Source organism: Chelon labrosus, assembly GCF_963514085.1.
Source record: "Chelon labrosus genome assembly, chromosome: 3".
Classification (NCBI taxonomy): Eukaryota; Metazoa; Chordata; class Actinopteri; order Mugiliformes; family Mugilidae; genus Chelon; species Chelon labrosus.
Genome location: NC_140339.1, coordinates 30,231,473 through 30,255,433, shown reverse-complemented (window position 1 = coordinate 30,255,433; position 23,961 = coordinate 30,231,473). Strand labels below are relative to the sequence as shown.

At 39.7% G+C, this 23,961-nt stretch overlaps 1 protein-coding gene across 1 annotated transcript; it reads right to left on the bottom strand.

Moving 5' to 3' along the window:
* Positions 1-1,340: 1,340 nt before the first annotated feature.
* znf507 (zinc finger protein 507) lies at positions 1,341-23,650 on the bottom strand. The gene is made up of 7 exons (XM_084540955.1): positions 23,290-23,650; positions 18,115-20,520; positions 15,605-15,722; positions 15,393-15,501; positions 10,431-10,535; positions 9,130-9,264; positions 1,341-7,739 (listed from the first exon to the last, which is right to left on the bottom strand). The coding sequence occupies exons 2-7, from the start codon at positions 20,515-20,517 to the stop codon at positions 7,277-7,279; spliced, it is 3,333 nt and encodes a 1,110-aa protein (XP_084397081.1). The 5' UTR covers positions 20,518-20,520; positions 23,290-23,650; the 3' UTR covers positions 1,341-7,276.
* Between the last annotated feature and the right edge of the window lie 311 nt (positions 23,651-23,961).

Here is a 23,961-nt window from a genome sequence, read left to right as displayed (position 1 = left end):
GTGTGCAGCATCGTCAGGATCTTGAAGTGCGGTGTCTTCTCTTTGCCTTCACCACGAGACGGTGACAGTTGGGCCGTGTGTTGACCTCCCTTCGCTCGGCACAGCTCGTGTCTCTTCCCTTCCACCTGCGCTCTGTGTAGGGCTGCACTGCGCAGCCCGGTGATGCGTGCTGCCAGCTGGGCATCTCGAACGGCCATCCACGACCTCCAGCCTGGTGTGGTCGCTCCGTCTTCTGCTGCCAGCGTTCTAAAACCAAAGATCTTTAGTTTGTAATACAACTTAGAAATCATATAGTTCCTCCAGCTAAAGAGTCTGGTATGTTTGGAAATGGAATACTATACTGAGATTAGTGAATTATAGTTTAAAATATGCATTTATTGTACAAGAAAGCAAATTTGTTTTCTTTAAATGAGCTTGATCCAATGTAGTAATATACAGTGCTGCTTAAAAGTGTTTACAACCCCCACAATTTTCTACATTTCTGCATAAAAATGACTCAAAACATCAGTGGATTATTACAGTGTCCTGAAAGTCGACATAAAGAACCAAAAAATATTATACTCGTGTATTTGTGTATTCAGGAAAGTGAGCCAATATTACATATCTGTGCTGCAAAAGTAAGTACACCTCTAGGATTACAAGCCCATTTTAAGGCCAAATTAGAGTCCATCTGTACAGAAGTGTTTCCAGTCAATGTGAAGACACTCAGGTGTTATTCAGTTCCTCGTTTTATTTAAAGAAAATCAGGGATTTGTCTCAGTCCGATCTTAACAGCACGTTTGTGGAAGGGTACGATGGCACGGATAAAGCTTCTTTCTGAGTTAAGAAAAAGAGCTGTTGTTGCTCATTAGGCTGGAAAAGGTTACAAATAAAAGCATGGCACATAATAATCCAAGGGATCACAAGGAACTGCCTGTCTGCAGTTTGCTAAACATCATGTGGACTAGCCAGAAGAGTCCTGGTAAAATGTTGTGGAAGGACCTAGAGCAAGCAGTTCATGTGAGAAAAACCACAAACATCTCATAACTGGGATGAGGAATGGCCTAAAATCTCTCCAAGCTGCTGTAAACAGCTGTAAACAAGGGTTCTCTTTGTCTACTGTCAGGACTTGGGTCAAAATCTTCTGATGCTGAGTCAGTTTTATGCAGAAATGTAAAATAAATTCTGAGAGGTGCAAATATTTAATATAATTTAAGTAATAAAAAATAATGTAACTCATAATTTAAGTGTAATTATTAATAATACATAAGCAGCAGTGTTTTTCTTTTTTATATAAAGTGGATTGTTTTAATTTTTGAACTTACAGAGGTAATCTATAAACTCACAAAGAAGACACAAAGTAGTTTCTTATGATTTATTTCTTTTATTACCAAAAATACAACGGCATAGTGACATGATACTGCCTATGATGTTCTAAAAATAAACACAAAGTAAGCATCACACTACGTTCTGGCATAATTCCAAAGTGAAACTCCATTACAAAATTGAATCGGAGCCAAAAATACACCAATAGACATTGCTTGGATATCTCCTTCGCCTACTTTGGTTTCAATGCACACAGCAAATGTTGCTGCTGCTGCTGCTTAAAACCATAAATTCCCTTAAATAGTCTGGTAGTAAATAAGTACAGACCCCAAATATAATCTAAAACTGGATTTTTAAAAAAAATTGTTTTTATTAATATTTTTTTTAACAAGATCATTAAAAATATATATATATTTATCTTTAAAGGAAGGACAGTTTTGATGTTCTTCCATATGTACACACTTAAAAAAACTAAACCAAGTTTTTGAGCTCGAGCTAGCAATACATGAAAGAGCTTGCTTTTGTCCAGCTAAACTGTTGAGTAAGAAGAAAAGATGGATTTACTGCAACATTTAGATAGAAGGCTGAAGTTTTGGTAGCGAGGTCAAATTTGTAATTTCAGCAAAAACAAATGCTTTGAACCAAAAAGGTATAAAAAAAACTAAAGACAATTCTTTCTTTGACAGAAACAGGTCATTGCTTTCAGTATATGGCACAGATGAATGGTTCAGGAGTTGGGGTGTAAATTAAAGATGGCGGTAAACCTTCTCTTGCTTTGACACTTTTCAAGTATCTGCAGCTTGTCCTGACACACTTTTGCAATTTGTGACACCAAATGGGGTGTAGCACATCACCGTCTGCAAAACCCCACTTGACCTAGATGCGTTCAGCACCAGGGGAATGACCCAAAATGCATTTTTCTAGTCGTTTGATTGTTAGTCTTTTTTTTTTTGTCTTCATTTGTTAGTGGTTAATAATCCGAATAAGAAAACAATTACATAAAACAACAATAACACATATGAACTCCTTATTTTGTATGAAATGTCTGAGACAGCCTGATATATCAATTCCTTTGTTCCTGGATGAGCCACACTGTTACCCTGTAAGACATGCCTCTATATTATTACATTATACACTACACTGTAGTTTGAGCCAGCCCCATCACTCAACACACACACTGTGTATTAATGCACAGCAGAAAATAATCCTGACCAAATACGCTTATCTTTGCCTTGATTGAGGAACATTTGCTAAAACCAACAGTGCTTATTAATTTGACTAAATTTCAAAAGTGAAATTACATACACGATTTTATAACTGCATGATTTGTAATCAGCGGGTTTGTTCCACTGACAGGATGCTGGTAATTACTGACAGATGGACACAATGTTGGCTTTGGTATTTTCCTAGGATTTGAACACAATCTCAGCAAACTTTGTTTAGCCAGAAGATTTTGACAATATCCTTTGTAATAAAATGTTTGCTCACATTAATCTGAGTGAATGAAAGTAATTTGACTTTGTCCAAACTTTTTTTTTTTTTTAATGAAAACCATACTTTATGTTATACACCCATGGAGAGCATGAATGTTCAGTGAAGCCAGACTTATCCAGTCTTTAATTCTCACCGTGCATTTAAAGTCATCAGACAGGAGGGACAGTGAATTATTATTTTTTCAAACTCTCATCACTGCCATCTTTAATCCTGCCACGTAGAATTGTAAATTAAAAGTCAGACAATAATTGTCTGCTATGATAATGAGAATTCCAGGCCAGGTAGCAGGTCTTTGAGATAGAAATTTCATTTTGGTTTATCCACTGTGCTACACATGTGCAGACACCATTTCAAGCTGTTATGAGAGATGGGGGCGGGGGATGAATTATGGATCTTCCATTTCATCTTAATTTCCTCTGCCTGCGTGAGTGTAAGAAACGGAGGGCAAGCTGATGAATTAACATGACAGTGTCTGTCTTGCATGACAGGGTTGCGTGATACATTAGATGGGTTGAGACCCCGTCACAGAGTGCTAGGTTTAAAATAATAATTCCCATCTTAAATCAATGTTTAATATTCTATTAATTTTCTTTTTTTTTTTTTTACGCGGCCCTGATGGGTTTTGGGCCAACAATGCAGCAGAAACAGGAATGTTGTCCTATAAGTCTCAAACATATCAGCAATTTCTTTAGCTTTGTGTCTCAAATTGTTTAACATGAAAGGGAAAGACATATTATTGACGTTCCTTAAAGTCATCTAGGGAAGTAAACAGACATCATTTTGTATGTGCTCCATTAGACTTCACCTCACACCCTAATATGGATCTCTGCAGTACATAATCAGGAGGTAGCAACTTCACACTAAAACCCCAAACCAATCCACCACTGAGGAGCTAGTTGGAACTGTCCCCTCCTCATTCCCTCTGTCTAGGCAGCTAGCTGTCTTTCTAGAGAGAGGGGCCCTCATGATTGGCCATTACTTCAATGGTGCTACTGCATACTTGAAGGAGCGTAGGCTTCTTAACATGACAGTATATTCCCTCTTTGCCGTGGACAGCTAGCTCCTGACTGTCTAGTTTGAGACAGAAAGCCAATAAGCAGATGAGCTCCTAAATCTCCACTACGACCCACTTCCTCTCCTTGTGTGGTTGCATCTCATCAATATGATGCTGTCTATCAGACTGCAGATGCCTTTTGTTACTTTTCAGGCCTTCACCTGAAGAGTATGGTGCAGTTGTGGGACCCCGAGGTGGGTGTCAGTGACCTGACAGCTTGACTTTCCCCCCGCAGTCAGTGTTACAATTCAGGAGCAGCCTGGGCTACATCACATCCCTAAAGGCCTTCACCTCCAGTAGTTAGAAATAGTGAAGCAGAACCTATGACCTAGCGATATCTCCAGAGGATGGTATATCCAGCTAACATTTACTGAGTTTACAGGACGGCATATAGCAGGGGGGCAGGTCTTATAGAGGAATTCCTACCTCCTGATTAGGCAGTGAGTGCAAACGAGTTACTTGATGCTCACAGTTCTCAAGATAATGTCAGCATCATTTGAGATATTAAGGGCATTTGTCTCTTTTCAGAGGATCATTTGCTGCAATTCACTCTGTATGAAAAACAGTTTTCATGCAGCAAGACAATCCATCACGTTGAAGATGAAGCCTTCGATGATTAAAGCTTGTATTTTATCATCCTTGCACTGTGCCGAGTTGAGCGTATTCATATCAGGTCTGCTGCAGTTTTACTAGACTTCCAGTCAATCACATGTCAGTGGGAGGACATGGGACCACTACGTCAAAAGAAAACCTCAAAAACACATCACCGTACAAACTTTATTTGCATGTCCATTTCCTCTTATCAGGTACGTGTGTTAGCTGGGACAGCAGCCATTGCATGCTGTGCTTAACACTAGAAAAGTTGCACTTTTAAGAACACTGTGGAAAGGTTATAAAAACATTATACAACATAAATAGCATGGGCTATAAAAATGCTCTACACAGCTGATCTGGATAGTATTCTACCCTTTTTACTTTTTGCACAGTTTACTGCATTGTAGTTTTGTTTTAAATGGAAAAATGGCACTTAATAACCCATAATAACCCAAAATTTTGAAAATGTTTTAAAAATCAACAGTTGAAATTCTTATTATCAAGATATTCAGAGCCTTTTCTGCTGCATTACAAATTGTGGTCGGGTGCATTCTGATTGCTTTAATAACCCCTGATGTGTCTACAGCTTGATTGGAGTCCTGTGGAAAACTGATTGGAGAGGCACTGAACAAAGCGAGCATATAAAAGCATTTCTGAAGAGTTAAGTATTCCAAGGAGCACTGAGACCTCAAAAACTTAACCTGCCAGGACTCTTAGTTAGCTGTCTGTTTAAAATGAACAACCACGCAAGTGGGTCCTTAGTGAGGGAGGTGAACATGGACCCGACAGTTAATCTTAGCTTAAGCAGTCCTCTGCAAAGATGGGAAAACCTGTCGAATCCACTCCATCTCAGAAGCACTTCATCAGTCTAGTCTTTATGGTAGAGCAGCTAGATGGAAGCAACTCTTAATCTGAGTCTGGCAAACTGCTATTAAGGGAATGTGAGAGCATGAAGAAAAAGATTCTTAGATCTTATTAATTAAAAACTGTACTCTAAAGGCAGGACACCAATCACTCTGTCTGGTTAAAACGAGGCACTGCTCAACACCATCCCTACAGTGACACATCATTGGTTAGAGGATGATGCTTCTTAATAGCAGGGATAAGGCAACTCGTCAAAAATATAGGGAGAATAACTTGGTCCAGAGTGTGATGGTTCACATTTCAGCATGACAGTGAACCAAGTTGAAAACCAAGATTTTGGAATCTTCTAGACAAATCTCTCAAGTGAAACTCCCTGGGTCCTTTCTTTCCATCTCCAGCTGGACATTCATCATGATGAGAGTAACAGGAGAGGACAGCGAGTAGAGGCTGTGAGTGGAGAGGTTTTCAAGATTTGTGACAAAGTTACGTTACTTTCTTGTCCTCTTCCCCAGTTTAGAATACAAGAGTGTGGGGCCTGAGATTGAAGGTGCTTTTTGGTTTCAAACAGCAAAAGAGAATCCATCTGCCATTTGTCTTTGGCCAATTCACATTTTTTTTTTGGGTGCGCAAAAAAGGTCAAGGGTCCCCCGACCACAGTCTTACAATCCTGTAAAATGCAAAATCATCTTAGAAAAATGTGTTGAACTACATGAATCCATGTGTGCAAAGCCTGAAGAAACGTACTGAGTCTAAAAAACAAAAAGACTGCCAGCTATAACGGTTTCTTCAAAATCCTGAATTATTTGGGTTTATGTAAATTCAGTTATTATATTTAAATCTACAACACAATAAAGTGTGCAAAAAGAGAATACTTTCTGAAGTGACTATGCATTTAAACTCTTTAAGCGAGCCAAGCTGATAACCGTAATCTTCAATATTCCTGCTTTCAAATGCCTAGGCACCAATCAAATAAAGTAACAATTCTACTAACGCTGACTTCCCTTTTTGTCATTCCTTTTGTCAACATGCTTTAAACCCATACCCTCAGTCACCAAAAGACTACAATCAAAAGCCAATTTGTAATTGGCTGCGGTCAACTTCCACTCCTCCTTTGAGAACTATAACTTTGTCTTCTAAAGAAGCTACTTTATAAATGATTAAACAAGTAAAATTACACGTAAAGTCATTCACAGAAACAAAAAAAGGAAATAATGACAACGATTATATTCCTCTTCAAACTGGCATAACGGAAACTACCATGCAAAAAAAACATAATAGTAAAACTAAATAAACTGATAAATATTGAGTGATATTCAAGCTGTGATGCATGCCTTTAGGCATTGGTGAGTTTGCACGTGTACCTCCTTTACTAGGCTAGAGCCTCAATGGTGTCAGATTAAATACATTAAATATTACAGTAGCGATAAAAGAGCTGCCTCATAGTCAAGATTAAATGAATTAGACTGGAAAATAAGTTTTTTTTTTCCATTTCTGGTGAGGGATTGTGTGGTTTGTGAGGTATGAACTTGTCCCTGTATAGTGAAAAATCTAACTTGGGTCAGAGCTCAGGTTTGTCCCTTGAAATCAAAATACCTTCCAACAGACATATTTTGTGTCTGTTTATTGCGAAATGAAATGGCTTCTAAAGTTGTTCAATATGTTTTAAGTATTCCTTTCAAAGGACGCACCACTTAGAAAATCCTTTCGTCATTTGTCTGAAATCCTGTTCAAGGTGCGTTGGACAGTGTTTATTGCAGCCTCAGAGATGGACCTCATACCGACTAACCAGAGAACCTTGTGAAAAATGACACGTATATACTCTGGTAGAGTAGACGTGAAATGGTTAAACCTCAATATGCCCAACAAGCTCCTTGAAGTAAAGAAACATAATGAAATGCTTTTGTGAGCAGCATTGTAATAGCACAGGGTGAGTATTAATATAAGAAGAGGGACGAAGGACAGGTCTCACTCTGCTGTTTGGAGGCTTGGTTGTGCTTCTGGTGGCTGCTGCTGTTGCTGCTCTTTGTTGAGGATGATGCTGATGATGTCTCCTTCGTGCTCCTTCATGTGCTCCATCAGTCGCTCTTTACTGGTAGACTCAAAGCCACAGATACAGCAGCAGAACAAGAGCACACAATATTCCATGCCGGGGCCCGGGGCAGGGAACTGGCCTGTGCGTAGCTGACTCTGGGACTGAGACTGGATCTGTGCAGGGTCCTTCCCCTGGGGGCTTAAGGATTCATTTTTCCACTGAGAAGGGTCCGTGGCAGGCGTGGCGAGGCCAGCTGAGCTGTCAACAGATAAACCAGCTTTTGTCGCTGATGTAGGTTCCACTGGGACCCTAGCCTTGTCTTTTGACTGCGGGGCCACCACCGGACGCTCTGCCGGACGCTCAGACTCCACCACTGCAGACAGCTTCTGAGGAGCTCTGAGGGAAACAGAGGATAGACTCATGAAGAAGAAAACATGTAAGGGAATAGGATGGAAAGAGATGTACAGCTCATTGTCCAGATAACATTTACAATTTTATCATTTGGAGGATGATGTATAAAACTGTTATTGCCAATTATCTCTTTGATGCATTGCACATTAGCAGTCTTTACTGTCACACCTAAAACCTGAATTGAGTAGAAATGAAGCATAAGCTCAATTCCAATTACTACACTATTTCCAAAACAGTTTGCAGAGTAAAATGTAACTAAAAACAAAATGCAATGGTTTGCATATCGCGTAAACCCTTGGGACAGTGGCAAGCAAAGCCTGGAAAAGTTTTGTAATGTTTATATAAAAAAAAAAACTAAAAAAAACACAGTGGCTTTCAGAAGAAAAGATGGGGAGAAGTTCAGCAATTTAAGAATAAATGTTTTTCACTGTAAAAGAACACAGTATTTGTGGGTTTTTATCATCTACAGTATCCAACATCTTTAAATGTATGCCAGGGACAAGACGGAAAACCAATTCTGAATGGCCACGATCTTCAGGGCATGAGTCGGCACTGCATTAAAAACAGACAATTCACGCAGCACCCCATAAAGTTTCATACAATACAAATACACACATACACACAGCAGCATGTCTCCCAATGTCTTTAAACAGATGTTCTTTTTTAATTCTTGCAGTTTAAAGTACCACCACAACAACACAAAGTTTTGGAAATTTCTTCCTTTAAAATATATTGTAATTAGTCTGTGTTCACTGAAAGGCTAAAATTTGCACAGCTCATACCAAACACTACACCTTCCATACACCTCAATTAACATCATAGAGGTTTTTCCTCTATAAGTAGGTCACTGTTGTTGAAGCTTGCATCTGTATGAGGATACACATGGGTATGAACAACGCAGAATTAAAACACTAATAAATAATCTGAATTCAAGGTCTAGGACTTGGGCGGTGAGGAGATTAAAATATTTATGTAGCGCATGTTTTCCATAGTTTGAGCGTGGTAACATTTGATTGCAAATTCAAATCAATCCCACCTTCTTAAAATCAGTTTTAAATGCACCTTGAAGGGAGATTTTTTTTTTAGTTAAAATTTCTATAACACTTATCAACATAGGAGTGGACAAATAGTTTTGCGTTAAGCAAATGTATGTTATTATTCTTGTACGGACCAAAACTACGACAAATATTGTCCACAATATTGTTGTTGAGGCGTCTCTGTTGCAATTTATCCAACTGCTTGATCTGCCAGTAAGTCAGTTGTGTTCTTTGACAGTAATACAACACTACTGCCAGTATACAATAAAGAAATAAAACCTGAAGAAACAAAACAAAACTGAAGTACCCACCCCCTGTACTTGAAAGCACATGCTTACCGGCTGCTCTGGGAAATGGCCTCGTTAATGGCTTTGTTAACTTGCTCATAGTTGTAGTTCTGGTCTCCGGCGTGCTTCCACATATGGGATTTGAGTGACGGGGGATGACTGCACACATAGCCACACAGAGAGCACCTGGAAGAGAGAGGGGAAATAAATCAGAGGAGCAAAAGTGGGAAGATGGGAGCGTGAAAGCAGATGAAGTTGAAGTTGCTTTAAAATGTGTACAATATGTGTACGGCAGTTCTACTAATCCTACTTCTTTTCATAAGTTCCACAGGGGAAACAGAGTTTAAGAGATAAAAAATAGGACTTTGTAAAAATGAAGAATTATGAATCACACATTTAGAACTATTGCTGCTTTCAATTGCAAATACAATGAAGGATAAAGAAACACAAACTGAAATATCATACAGCAATAGGCTGACGTGTAATAGTGCACTGACTGGTTACAGATACGTGTCTACTCAAATTCTCTCTCTTACAGAAAATGTACAGTATTATTTAGATATCATCATTGTCTTTAAGATTTGATCAGGATTGGTTTTTCTAGATGGAGCAGATGCCACCTGACAGCATAAAAACAAAACAGCTGGCAAGTGATTTGACTTGGGATGGGATGGATGACCTCAGTTTCCAACAGGAAACTTTTCACTCTGCGTCAGCTGCTTGAGACCCAGAACAGAGATCCACGTGAAGCTCATTATACAGCATGACAGCCTCTAAAACAGTCCATATTAATGAATATCTACTCCATTTGTAAAAAGCAGTGTGAACGCAGAGAGGATCTGAACTAAGGTGATAGCATTTATTTTGTCCTTGGTGTTTAAGAGAAGTCAAGTGATACCATTCTCTGCTTCACCTTTGAATCCATACATTATGAAAGTATATGAAAGTGCTGTATAGAATAATGTCAGTGGTCCTTTAAGAGACAAAGAACAGCACTGTGTGTCATTTGACTTGGGAAACATATGCATTCAAGCATTGCAGGTACTGAGAACAAGTGCCCAGTGAAGTGGAAATCAGCAATCAGTGTTTCGCACAAGGTTGATGATATTTAACATTTCAAGGAGAAGTATTCACTGCCATTCACTATATCCACCCACCAACCACTAACCTTGCAATCAGAACACGGTCTCTAAAGTCTCCATGCTGTTAGCAGCATGAGATTGCACAAACGCGGTCACGCACAGGTTTGGACCCACATAGACCCAGATAACCTCAGCTTCTTTTGGCCACTTCAAATGTCATTGTCATTGTGATGATCTCTCTCTGTAGTGGATGAGTCTGATGTCTCTCACCTGTACTGCTCCAGCAGCTGCACAGCCTGGTGCTCCTGTGGGTGCCTCCTCATGTGGCTCTTTAGGCTGTTCATGTTCGTGGTGGCAAAATCACAGCTACAACAACTGGCAGACGTAAAGAAAGAAAAATGAGAGATGAGAGGACTTAAAGAGAGTGCCTAGTTCAACAAGCTGCCTTTTGAGGTCAACGTGTTGCTTCTTTGCACTTGTAGCCTTAAGGGAGATAAGGGATTCAGAACAAAGCAGAGCGGAAATTGCCACTTTAAGAAAAAGAATAAATATCAATGTTTTCTACTTTGTTGCATATTGGAGACTACGGTCGGCCTTTTAGTTGCTTAGAGGCAGATACTGTACTGTCTGCATACAGAGCTTACGCTCAAGGCAAGGCCATTTGCATAGCATTAAACAAAGTAGGAGAAAATAACTAACAAAAAGAATTCTTCTGTCTCATAGCAGATTGTTTCATTAGAATGCAATTGTCTGGATTCTTTTTATTTAGACCAAATAAGCTATTTTTTATTTTTTTGCAACTAACAAACATAAATGTGTACGTTTTAACTACTGTGACTTGAACAAGTGCCAGTCTGTGGGCTGGAATGAATCCAGACCTTAATATTCCAACAACATGCTGCTGTTGATAACAAGGAATTCAATGAGAGAACAAATTGTCAGTGTATTATATAAAAAACATTTATGTGCCTTTGGTTTAGGGAGTTGAAGCTCAAAAGTAAAGTGGTCTGAAGGTAACACAAGCAAAGGAAATGTACTGCTTCCAGCTTTGGAGATTAAGAGAGGGCAACAGACAAGGAAGCAGTGCATTCTGGTTAAAAATTACTAAATGAATTCTATACCATTGTACAGCAGAGAGAGAAAGTGGTAGCGATTTCTTATCACAATTTCTGGTAAGACTCCAGTGGAATTTAACAACGGGATGTTATTTAACCAACACACACCAAGACAATCTTTGCATGCAGTCATAGTCCCACAAGCAACCAGAAAAACAACGTACAGTACGTGACAATAGGTGATTAAAGAGGACTCAAAAAATGCGTCCATCATTTGTTGAAAACAAATTCAACTCAACAGTGCTCAGATGACGAGAAGACTACGTCACTGGTACTCCATCACCAAGCAAAGCCTGGCTGAAATGACTTGACTGGTCCAGCAGATCTTTGCAGGAGCATAATGAGTTCCCAAAGGAGTGGTTCCAGACCAACTTTCTGCCATGAAACAAAATTTCAGGCTTTCAGGCTAGTACAGAAATACTTTGGCAAAAGTCTGTACGAGCGTTTGTTTCTTCAGTTTAGTTTTATCCTTTCTCTTCATTTAAGGATGCAGCCAGTGTCACTGTTTCATTCAGCTCTCAGTCATTAAGCTAAACAAACTTGCTGCTGACATACGTTTCATCAGATTGATATAGACCATGACAACTGTACAGTTAACATAAAACATGTCATATGATTGTTAATAAACTTGTCGATGTCATCTTCAAAAAAGGAGGGAAGAACAGTACACAAATGAGGTCTTGCTGATAATTCGATTGGAATCAAACTAATCATAATTTACACACAGGCTGGTGAAGACACTGGTGATCAGCAGAATGATGGAAAAGCTACAGATATCAGCTATGCAGAAGTACAGCCAAGTCCTAAAAATAGATGCTAAAGATACGTTAAAAAATGTTAAAGATAGATTAGCATAAACAGGAAGGTACAGTGATGGGCAATTACTTGGTTAAGTCATATAATCAGACAGTGTTTACTCAACGCTGACAAGACCACACTGGGTACACTAGAAATAACTGTATTTAACATTGCAAAAACATTGTAATTATTAAAAGCCGTAAACAACATCCTGTAAGTCAACTTCTTTTCCCCTTTATATGATCATTACAAGTTTTCTCCCTGGTTCTTACCACCCTTTGAAAGGGTTAAGCTTGTTACATACAAATTTGTTCTCTCTCCTAGGGCTGCGAGAACAAGAAAGTTTTGGCTAGGTAATTTATACCAGGCACTTTTGTTATTATTTATTTATTATATTTTGTTAGGCGTTTTGACCACCGTGTCCATTGGATTACACCGTTCATTCAGCATGCACCCACACACAGCATGTGTGTGTCAGATGTTCATATTCGCCAATCTCTCCTGGTTAGAGATTAGCATCTGAGAGGTCAGCCCTTGGTGCGAGAACAAACTTCTCGCTTCTTGGAGTATGTAACAGCCTTAATAAACACAATGCTGTATGGCATCAGTACAGTGCAGTACAGTAAGTAAGTGGTGAGCACTATAAATGGAAATATTTTTTATTGGAGTTGTGGCAGGAATTAATACTAACTGAGCTTCTGTCCTTGTAACACAATGATAATGAGCATTTCTGCACTCGCCAACTTGCCAATTACTAATACATATAAGAACCATGAGCATTAATCCAGCCTCTGGTTTACCTTCATCTATTGTTATAATAAACTGCCTGCTAATAGTGATTGCTCATGTACGATGCACTGCTACACTTCTTACAGCGCTGATGGAAAGCACAGAGCAGCTCATATGTCAGAAATGATGTAATCATTCTGTATTATTCATACCTGAAGACGCAATGCATGGGAACAGAACATAATACTTGAAATTTGAAACACAGCTGCACATTTTGGTCATACACTATCACACGTCTTAAATTAGAGACGCTGTACACAAGGTACAACGTTTTTATTGTAAATACAATATGTATTTTGACAGTGTTTTTTTTTTTTTTTTTTTTGAGTGACTAACTCAGAACAGCTTGTACTAAAAGGTTGACAGTAGAACAGCTGAGAACTGTGGTATTGTCATTATCCTTCTGCACTGCACTTAAAGCTGGAAGTCAGCTTTTTAACCTGTAAGTCTTTATCTTATTTCAGCTCCACTGTGCTGGAACACGAAACCAAAGAGCTGAAAATGTAATGTGGTTCAAACGCCTGCAGAGACACTGTAGGATTAATAGATTTGATATTCCATTCAAATGCAAATGTTGTAACATTACATTGTAAATGTGTAGCTTGTGGGATACATTACAGTATGTGAATAGAAACCAGTGTCAAGTTTGAAGGAGCCATACAAGGTACAAAAGCAAACAGTTCAGGGAAAACTGTCACTATTGATTAATCCGATTATTTTCTTGTTCCTTGATTGAGTATTCACTTTGTCTAAAATGTGAGGAGATAGTGAAAAATGCATGTTACAATCACCTAACGTCAAAGGTGTCCCAAAGATGTCCATTTTGGAATCATTTCCCCTCTTTGAATATTTACATCTGCAACTGTTTCCAACTCTGCTTTTACTGTTAGTTTTTTTTCATATGAACATTTGACTTTAGAGCACTAACTCCCTCATGTGCTTTGAGATGACATAATTCCAGCCGTTAATTCAGAGTGTAGAACAGAAACACCAAAGGTGCGCACAGTGTGACAGAGTGTGAGTATGTCTACATAGTGAAATCACAACGCTGGTCTGAATATTACCAGACATTTACTGCCATCTAATGGACATATCTAAAATGACAAGTACAGTTTAAGTATATCTTGTGGTAATGGGACGTTACACCCTGAAACAGGAAGTGAAAACTAAAAATGCAATATTCACTGACCACTAAAAGGCAATTACCTTCGAGAACTACTTTTTACACTTAAAAAAGAAACAAATAAATGTGTGGTAGGTAAAGGTTGTTTTAAGTTTTACATCTAATCTAAAAATAAAGAACGTGTAAAGTCATTACAAGATGTGTTGAATGCAAATGAATTTATACATTAGTCTATAAAGCTTAAGTATAATTTCATTTTAACAGATAACAGACGTGGAAAATAAAATCTGCATGAAATACATAGATTTGATTTTACTTTATCGGTGTGCATTACAATAGTAGAAAATCCCATATGCAACTTCTGCAATCACCATTAACATATTGAGACAAACACAATATATCTGCAAACATGAATAAAACCGAACACTGGGAGGAATAGAAAAAAAAACTTCCAGCAGAAGGAATATAAAATTATTGAAGCTCCAAAATTCACGAGTTGTTTTCCCTAATTATTGGGTAATCTACTTCTCATTTGCTACTGTTGTCTTATACACTTTAATGTTCTAAGACTCACCTGCAAACTTCCATGACCAAATGTTCAAGTACATAAATGGCAGTGAGAGTAATTACAGCAACATTGTCAATGACCTCTGTGACAGTCTACCATCCCTCAGCTCCAGCTATTCTTTCCTCCAAAGAAGAAAAGCCACACTAAAGGTTATCCATGTGTATCGTCACCATCAATCCTTTGTTATTAGACTCTAATCCTTCTTCTGAACGTTTCCGTTTTCATCTTCAAAATCAGAAACTTTTCCTGGGTTATATCTCCTCTTCCTGACCATCAGAGACAAGAAACTTGTCGAACCATAGCTGAATGTAAAATTACTGTTTTTCTTCTACTGACACCGACATATCCCTTACTGTAAAAAAACACATTTTAAAGGCTACTCTCAGTTGCTACTGTTGCTCCCTTCCTCAGCTCTTGCAAACATTGCTGGCTGACTAGTAACAACAAAGCAGTGCTACCGGTGCACATGAAGGTCACCACAGAAAAACAGCAAAATACAGAAAGGTTTACCTGGTGCTCATTAGCTTTATCAGAATTATGTGAACTTCTTTGGGAAGGGCATAAGAGACATTTATTTTTAACTTATTACAAGAAAGTATGTAACATGTTCCCCCTGGAAGAAACAGGGATTATGAAGGTCCTTTCAACTTTGAGCAATTGTCTGCAAAACAAAGTTGAAATGGGAGGAGCTTCACTCCTTCACCAACTGCACCTGTCCTGTAGTTGCTGTAAATAACCGTTTAGTTTCCTGAAGGGTAATTCAGGATGAGTGATACATAACTTCTTTGGATTGGTCAGAGTGTGCACAGTGAAGTGATGGTGTATTTCTAACTACTCACCGATAAGGCTTGTCAGAGTTATGAATCCGCCGGTGGTTCCTCACGCCGACATATGTAGAGCTGGTGTAGTTGCATACATCACACTTGTACATCTTCTGCATACTCCATTCTGAGATAGAGGCAAATTAAAGAGATGTTACAGGTGAAAGGCAGTGATGAGAGAGGTATTCTCTCAGATATTCAGTTAAATATAACAGATTTTCACATCTTACCTTGATCTGTTACCCGCTCAGATTCTTCAATTGTGGCCACGGTTTCAGTGACAGGCGTGAGCGCCGCCATGTCACTACTGAAGCTATGATGATCTCTTTCATGATTCCTTAACTGACTCTAGTAGGGAAAACATACGAGCATACCATAAGATTTCTTGGCATAAAAAAATAATGAATGCATTCAAAGAAATGTGTAGTGACTGCCAGTGATGCACTGTGAAGGATTAACAGGTGCTCTAACTCAGTAATGCCACCTTTGGCTCATATTTGATAGTAGCAGGCCAGGCTTCACCCTTCACAATTAGAAACTCTGCCAGACTATTATGTCTTAATCTGGTGGACAATATGAGAACTTAATCTCTGCCGCAGACAGGGAGTGGGGTCCCATGACAGCAGTGGAATCAATAATTTTATCCAGTATCATCAAGCTGAGGCAAACTTTAAGTGAACTTAACTGAACCATGGTCTTCAGAACTTTCATCTCTCTTAGTCATAAGGTCTACCAATTCACACAGCCAATTCAGCCATTCATTTTGTTTCTATTGGCTGAGAAACAAAAACATACGTTGCCATGCTGAGACAAGATGAAACATACAACATATGTGGAGCAACTCCAAAATGTAAAGGTAGTGGATTTTCTTCTTGGTAAGACACAGTCTACATATTTACCCCCCTATGTCTGTGTTTCATGTGGCGCATTTGCACGGGATAAACTTTGTATATTACTCAAATTTACTATGCATGGCTATGTCTCTGCTACTTTCTGCTTCACTCCACAACACATCAGAGGTAATATTACATATTTTATAGCGTTACACTTTTTGACAGCTTTAGTAACTTTGCAAAATCGGATTGATAATAAAAAATACATTTTTAAAAATAAAACATGATGTGATGAAACTACTGATCCCAGGGGGAGAAAACATTAATGCATGACTTTGATTCATAGCACATCCTTCATGACTGTTAAGTGACAAGAGGCAGAAAAAAGCTCTGAGTCAATCAAAACTCTTGAAAAAATAAAAAACACCCCCCCAATTCGCACTTAAGAGAAATAGGGTAGGTACAATTGTTGCTTTACAAATTATGGACATGGCCAATTCACAAATTACCGGAGGTCCCCAGGTAAAGCGTGTCCCGTGCAAATAGGGCCTAATACACTTCAAGTTCTGTGAGCGTCCAGTGATGTGCTGATAAAATACCAATAATGTTCATTTAAAAGTAAGACAAACTACTGAAAGTAATGACTGATGTTATTGGATAACCTGTTGATTATTGTTTTGAATCGTTAACCGTTTAAGTGGCTATAAAGGCTGCCCTATTCACACGGAACTAGTTTTACCTGGGGACCTCCAGTAATTTGTAATAATTGCGGAGGTCATCTGTGATGTTTATCCCGTGCAAATCAGGCATATCCACAATTTGTAAAATAAATAAATGATCCACCCTATTTCTCTTAACACAGTGATCCAGTTATAAAACTGATCCAGGGTGAATCAGCATCTCTGTGATTTGGTGGTGTGTTATTCTTCTTCTTTTTTTTTCCCTCTCTCAAGAGTTTTGTTTGATTGGCGACAATTTTTTTGCCTCCTGTCCCTTAATAATTATGAAGGATGAATCAAAGTTATGGTGCAAAGTCAAGATGTCGCTGACCCATTCACAGAAAAAACTCAAAACCATCAGACAAACTAAACTGGGATGGATGACATGTCCTCTCTGCTTAGAGGCAGCAGCCCTCTGCTCCAAATGTACACACTACTGTGTGAACGAATGGAGGGGTCAAACAGCAGGAACATAATTTCTCCTTGGGGATCAATATAGTATGAATTATTATTACATCATAGCCATTGATAGCAAATTTGAGGAAAACAGTTTGCTTATCCTGAGTGAATAGGGCTTATGTAACATATAAAAATGTACCATTGTGTATACTGATATATAGTGTTCTGTAGAAAACAAAAAGGTTCAAAGATGGATTTAATGTGAAGGATAACTAAAACTAATTATACATTGATTATAATTCACATAACATTATAACTATTGACTTATTCAGCACTACACAATCAGTTTGTAGATATATAATAGTAAATGTAGCATTTTAATAAAAGAAAGTCAACTAGATAACTTAACTACATGTGAATGTCTTTTTAGCTAATCCTGTGATATGGGAGCAATTATTAGTGAATAAAAAGAAAAACTAGATTACGTGGGCCCCAGTAATCCAGTACAACCTGTGATATTTCAAGGCTTTCTGCCCCGTTCACACCTTAAGACTGGACTCTGGCCTGATAATGAGTTGTACCATTAATAGGTCAAGGAAAAGAAGAACCAAAACAAATCCTTCAAACTACAGGTGAGTATCTGGTCATTAACTTTCCAGTCCTTTTTCTGTAAAACATGTTCCAGAAGGCCATGGACAGAAATAGTTTTGCTCAGTATATGTCCAGCCATTGGTAAGGGGTAACTGCTAAAGTAAAGAGGATTACATGGAAGAGCTGACGGATGCTCACCTTGTAAGAGAAGGTATCTGGACACTGTTTACACTGGTACATCCTGGTCTTGCAGTGGTCGATCATGTGGTTTTCCAGGTCCTTACTGTCCGAGGCGATGTGCTCACAGATGGGACACTGATAAGGCTGCCTCTGTCTGTGCACTCTCAGGTGCTGCTTAATGTAGCCCTTGTTGCCACTGCTGTAGCGACACAGACGGCACCGGTACGGGCGTTCGCTGCCAGGGATGTAATCCACCAGACCACCGTCAGGAGGGCCAACCAACCCATCCATTCCTGGAATGCTACACATGTAGCTGCCTGCTCCGCTCCCTGTGACCACTCCGGCTACAGCTCCGTGCTGGAACTGTGCGTTATCTTGAAGCTCTTTCAAGATGTCTTCATCAGAAGCATTCTGGTCTGAGCGCTCTCTGAGCCGCTCTATGACCGTGAGCAGTGAGAGGCTGATGCCAGCTTTAGTGGCAGGGCTCTCCTCGTCTCCCTCCCCAAAGCCAAGGGGTGCTAAATCCTCCTCCCTGTCCTCACTATGAAGCTCCAAGTCCAAAAGAGCTGCTGCATCAGAAATCTTCTGTCCAGCTGTAGCCACCTCAAAAAGTTTCTGGTCCATGGGTGGGGTCTGAGTGTGTGCTGTTATGGTCTTCTGACTTACCTTGGTGCTGGAGGTGGGCAGCTCAGGAGTCCTCATAGGCATTGCCACGAGGGCTTCAGCAGCCAGTGAGTGCAGGCGGAGAGATTCAGAATGTGTCCTCTTGCGACCAGCTGGGGGAATGTTTTCATCCCTTGGAGAGTCAGTACTTTTGACGACAGAGGATTTACTCTCGGTTGCTGACGGCTGACTGTCAGTATCATTACTCAGAGTGCAGTCAAGGACTCCATCATCCTTCACGCCTCGTACATGGTCCAGCTCTTCCTTCTTTGCATCCAGTAAGCTCTTGTCCCTGTCCACATCTGGGCTGAGAATTAGAGGGTTAGTCGCCATGACCGTATCCTCAGCTGAAGGAAGGCGTTCAACAATTACATTGATATGGCCTGCACTGTTGGGACTGCTGTTGATGATTTTTTGAGCTGATGACAGTAAGCTGTCGTTCACAGAGCTTCCATCATGGTGACCATCTAACTCCACCTCAGTCTCTGCTTCAGTCGTCACCTGCACCTCAACCATGTGCTCCTCAGAGGCTACGTCTTTGGCAGGGTACAAATTTACCTCTTCTTCCTCTTTTATTTTTGGACTTATATTTAGATCCGGAACTGGAAGATCCAAAGCATCCCGTTTGCTCTCAGCAGCCACAGGTATGCAGAGCTGGAGCTTGAAAGCAGTGGGGAGCTTCTGCAAACTCTTATCTTGAAGACCTGGGGAAAGAACAACTACTTCCTCTCTGGTTGCAGCATTGTTAGCAGCAGCTTGCACCTCTCTCTTTGCAGAAGCCACATCTTCATCTTCAAAGATGGGATAAGAGCAGTCGACTAGGCCAGCATGCTTCCACGCATGGGTCTTGAGCATTCGCTGCTGACTGCACACATAGCTGCAGATCAGGCAACGATACAAACCGTACTCCTCATAGCTATACCACTTCTTCTTCTGTGGCAGCTGCTTGGAGCTGTCCACTGAGGTTTTGATTTCCTCTGTTCCTAAACTGCAATGATCCTCTGTCCAGTCTCCATCCTCTTTTCTTAAAACATCTCTCTTCCCCTCACTGCATGTGTCCATATGAGAGGAATTCCTCTTCAAGTTGCCTCCATTGTCAAAGTGCAACCTGACATGTGCCTCCAGCTGCCCTTGGTCTCTCGAGGTAAAGTGACACTCGGAGCACATGAGGATGAGGTCACTGTGCTGCTCATTGTGCTGCTTCAGGTGTTCTTTCAGCAGGGGCAGTGTTTGGGAGAGATAGGGGCACAGGCTGCACTGATAGCATGTCACTGTCCGCTTGTGGTCGCTGCTGTTGACGTTGAAGGCCTCCTCTTTTACTGAGGTGATGTTGTTATTGTTACTATCACCCGACACAGGCACAGAAAGAGTGCGCTCAGGTGGGTTGCCATCTAAACTAAAATCCTCCTTCCAGTTACTCTTAATTTTCTTAAAGGGGGAACCTCCACTGCTCCTCCTCGACGCCTCATCATCTCCTTCTCCCCCTGCAGAAGAAGAGGCTAGTTGGAGTCCTCTTTTCTGTCCCCCAAAGGTGCAGCGACGCTGCGGACGCTTTTCTACAATTTTGCTGAGCTTCTCAATGACCTGGATAAGAGAATCATCCGCTTGCCTCGTCCGAAAACTCTGGGAGGTGTCATCTCCTATAGGTTGCTTGGTTTGGGTTTCAGAGTGTGATCCCAGTGCTAACTGAGTGAAGGAGGAAGAGGAGGTGTTGGAGGTATTTGTGATCAGTACAGGCACATTGCTGATCTCCTCCATGACCTGACAGAAAACAAGAAACAAAGACTGTGAAATCTGGTTGGTGCTAAATGGTACAGCAGATGTGATGAATTTCTAACATGAATACAGATACACTGTCTGGCCAAAACAAAAGGGCACACACTCTAATATTACGTTGGACCGCCTTTAGCTGTCCAACGCAGGGGTTAAGGTCTGGACTCTGTGGTGGCCAATCCATTAGTGCAAATGATGTCTCATGCTCCCTGAACCACTCTTTCACAATTTGAGCCCCATGAATCCTGATATTGTCATCTTGGAATATGCCCGTGAACATCAGGGAAGAAAAAAAACCTTTGATGGAATAACCTGGTCATTCAGTATATTCAGGTAGTCAGCTGACCTCATTCTTTGGGCACATAATGTTGCTGAACCTAGACCTGAGCAACTGCAGCAACCCCAGATCATAGCACTGCCCCCACAGGTTTATACAGTAGGCACTAGGCATGATGGGTGCATCACTTCATCTGCCTCTCTTCTTACCCTGATGCCCCCATCACTCTGGAACAGGGTAAATCTGGACTCATCAGACCACATGACCTTCTTCCATTGCTCCTTGAGTTCCCTTGCATTGTACGTGTAGAAATGCTCTTACGTTCACTATTAAACATAGCCCTGAGTTCTACTCGTTTTTCTAGTCTTTAGTAGTTTCTGCAATCTCCTTAGATGTTTTCTCTGCTTGATGCATGCCAATGATTTGACCCTTCTCAAACAGACTAACATCTTTTCCACAACCACAGGATGTGTCTTTAGACATGGTTGTTTAAGAAATGAGAAGCTACTCATTGCATAAGTTGGGGTTAAATAACTTGTTGCCAGCTGAAAGATAATCACCCATGCAGTAATTATCAATAGGAGGCTCCTACCTATTTGCTTAGTTAAATCCAGGTGGTGACTTTTTTTTTTTTTTTATGGCCAGGCAGTGTATGTCAAAAAATGTTATCCAGATGATTATCCAGATGTTTTCTTACAACCACCTGCAGTTTAGAATAAAACTGTCAGTATACATTAGTGAAACACTTTCTCATTATGCATTATGTTTTTCCAACTAATCATTCCTTAGTTGTCAGTACATTTTTTTTTTTTTTTGCTAAATTACGACAAATGTATGTAGTTCTTTTCAATCTATTCGTACTCAAAGTGCTTCACAGTCACAGTGACAAATCTACCCATTCATTCACACACACTGGCACTGGGAGCAACTCAGGTTTCAGTGTGTTGCTCAAAGACTCTTCAGTAAGTGAATTATTAATTCATTACATTACAAACTCTGTACTAAAAAGCTTTAGGGGCCAGTTTGTCTAAGACTTGTCCAAGATTTGAAATGTTGTCTTCACAGTTGCTTTTGGTCAGTTTTAACAGCATTCTGTTTTACAGAACTGTCAAAATTAAAATGAAGCATTAATCCTACGAAATGGATCACATATTATAGAACAAGCTATTGACACAACACATGTTTATGTGTTGGACATTTTTTCCTGTTGCATTTCAAAATAAACAAATTATTAAATAATGCTGTTAATCTGTAACTTTTTTCATTTCAACAAGTCTGCAGCGGTCAAAAAAAAGTCTATTTAAAATAATGTAAGAATCAATTTTGAAAACGTTCATACCCTTTACCAAATTTTGCTGTAAAACGGAAAATAACACTTCTGCGTTTACCAGCAATACTAGTAACAACACTTCAGTACATTTTCCACATGGGTACTTGCCTCCATACAGAAAGCAAAATCATTCAGATAGTTTTTTGTTGTTGTTGTTTTGAAGCCAAACAACCACGTGATAAGCATGATAGCAGCTTCATTCATTCATAATGAAAACACATGCTCCACGTGCATCTGTTTACAAGCGAAGCCTGAAGGAAATGGTCACAACTCATGTGGTTACATTTCTTTTATTTCTGGGTCCAAGGCTTTCTTCTTTCTCACTTTCTGACCACAGTTCACCTTCCTCTTTCTCCTACTTCTGCTTCTGTATAACTGGATCAAAACGTTTCGGGAGCACATTTAAGGAAGGGATACCACATGCAAGAGCTATTGGCGTTTATCCAGCTCCCTTCTGAATTCTGTGAGGTGGGGCTCAAAAAGTTGTAGTGTACTCCATCCAAGACATAACTCTATCAAGAATAACAGACTTCTTCTATTAGGGGAAATAATATGGAAATATGTCAAATAAACAGCCAATGGCCAAATAATTTAGACTTAGTCACTTTCTAAAGTACATTTGATACTTTTTTTTTTTTTTATCAATTTGAATGTGACTGATCTGTTCAGTTTCTCTGCAGACAACATCCATAATGTGCTTTAACCCGTGTCACACGAGCACCTGTTATGTCAGGATCTAAAAATATTTCGTCCACTCTTACTGCCCAGTAGAATGAAGTTGCTCACAGCCTCCAAACTCTCGCAAATGCATCCAATAGCACTTCGTCACATTTACTGCCTAGTGTGAGCTAACACAGATTGAGCTGTCGTGACACCAAAGAGACGTTCCTTTAGACGTTAGAAAAACAAAAAAACAAAACAAAACAAAACAAAAAAATTAAGAAATGTAAGAAAAACAGCAGCAGCACACAGTGTTAGCTTCACGGCTAGCTGACCAGCCTGCTGCCTGCTTCTCAAACACAGTGGTAGACACACGAGTCTCACAGTGCTAACAGTTCCACACATGAATGTACAAGGACATTTTAAATATCTTGATGGTTAATAAGTGACTGAGAAGCGCGTGGCCATATTTAAATAAAAATGTACTTACGGTCACAAAATTGCTCGACGTTCTTTGTCCTCAACACATAAAACTGCTTTGTTTTATACGTTAGCCATAAAAAGTGGCCTCTCTCACTCTTCCACATTGCAAAATGGCGAGGATGGAATATCGGTCACGTGACTCGGAGTTTGAGTCAGGTGACCACAGAGGCCCACTGATTGACAGGCTGCTTGATGATGCCTTCATGTGCTGCTCGTAAAATACAATTTGCAAATTAAAGACACCAATACCTATCGTAATAGCTATGTCAAAATAAAAGGAAAGGCGTGAGCTACGTTTTTAGGCTTCATATTATTAACACAATTAAAATAACAAGAATTACTGTAGACTTTTATAATGAATTGCGGTAAAATACTGAAGGACATTGGTAACAATGTAGTAACGCGCAAAGAGTGGAAAAAAACTGAACACAAACATTAACTAAACACCACCACAAACACTGTGTAGACTACCATGACCTTAATCTTACACTTACCGTACAGTCCTCACTTTAAAATGTAATGATTGGTGCTATGAGTGTTGTGTTTCGCCCATAAAGCTGTAAATAGATTTCTGTCATCACAACATAGTAATACAAGCGCACATACACAAATGCACACACACACACCACAGATATTTCTCATTCCTCTCCCGAGAGTTGCAAATTCAGTTCAGATACCT

What these genes read in the sequence shown, in the direction of transcription:
- znf507 (XM_084540955.1), bottom strand. Translation starts at nt 20,517, where the DNA reads ATGGAGGAGATCAGCAATGTGCCTGTACTGATCACAAATACCTCCAAC. An exon ending in AACTCTGACAAGCCTTATCG is followed by an intron (nt 10,536 to 15,392) that starts GTGAGTAGTTAG and finishes TACGTCTGCCAG; the next exon opens with TTGTTGTAGCTGTGATTTTG. An exon ending in GCCATTTCCCAGAGCAGCCG is followed by an intron (nt 7,740 to 9,129) that starts GTAAGCATGTGC and finishes TGTTTCCCTCAG; the next exon opens with AGCTCCTCAGAAGCTGTCTG.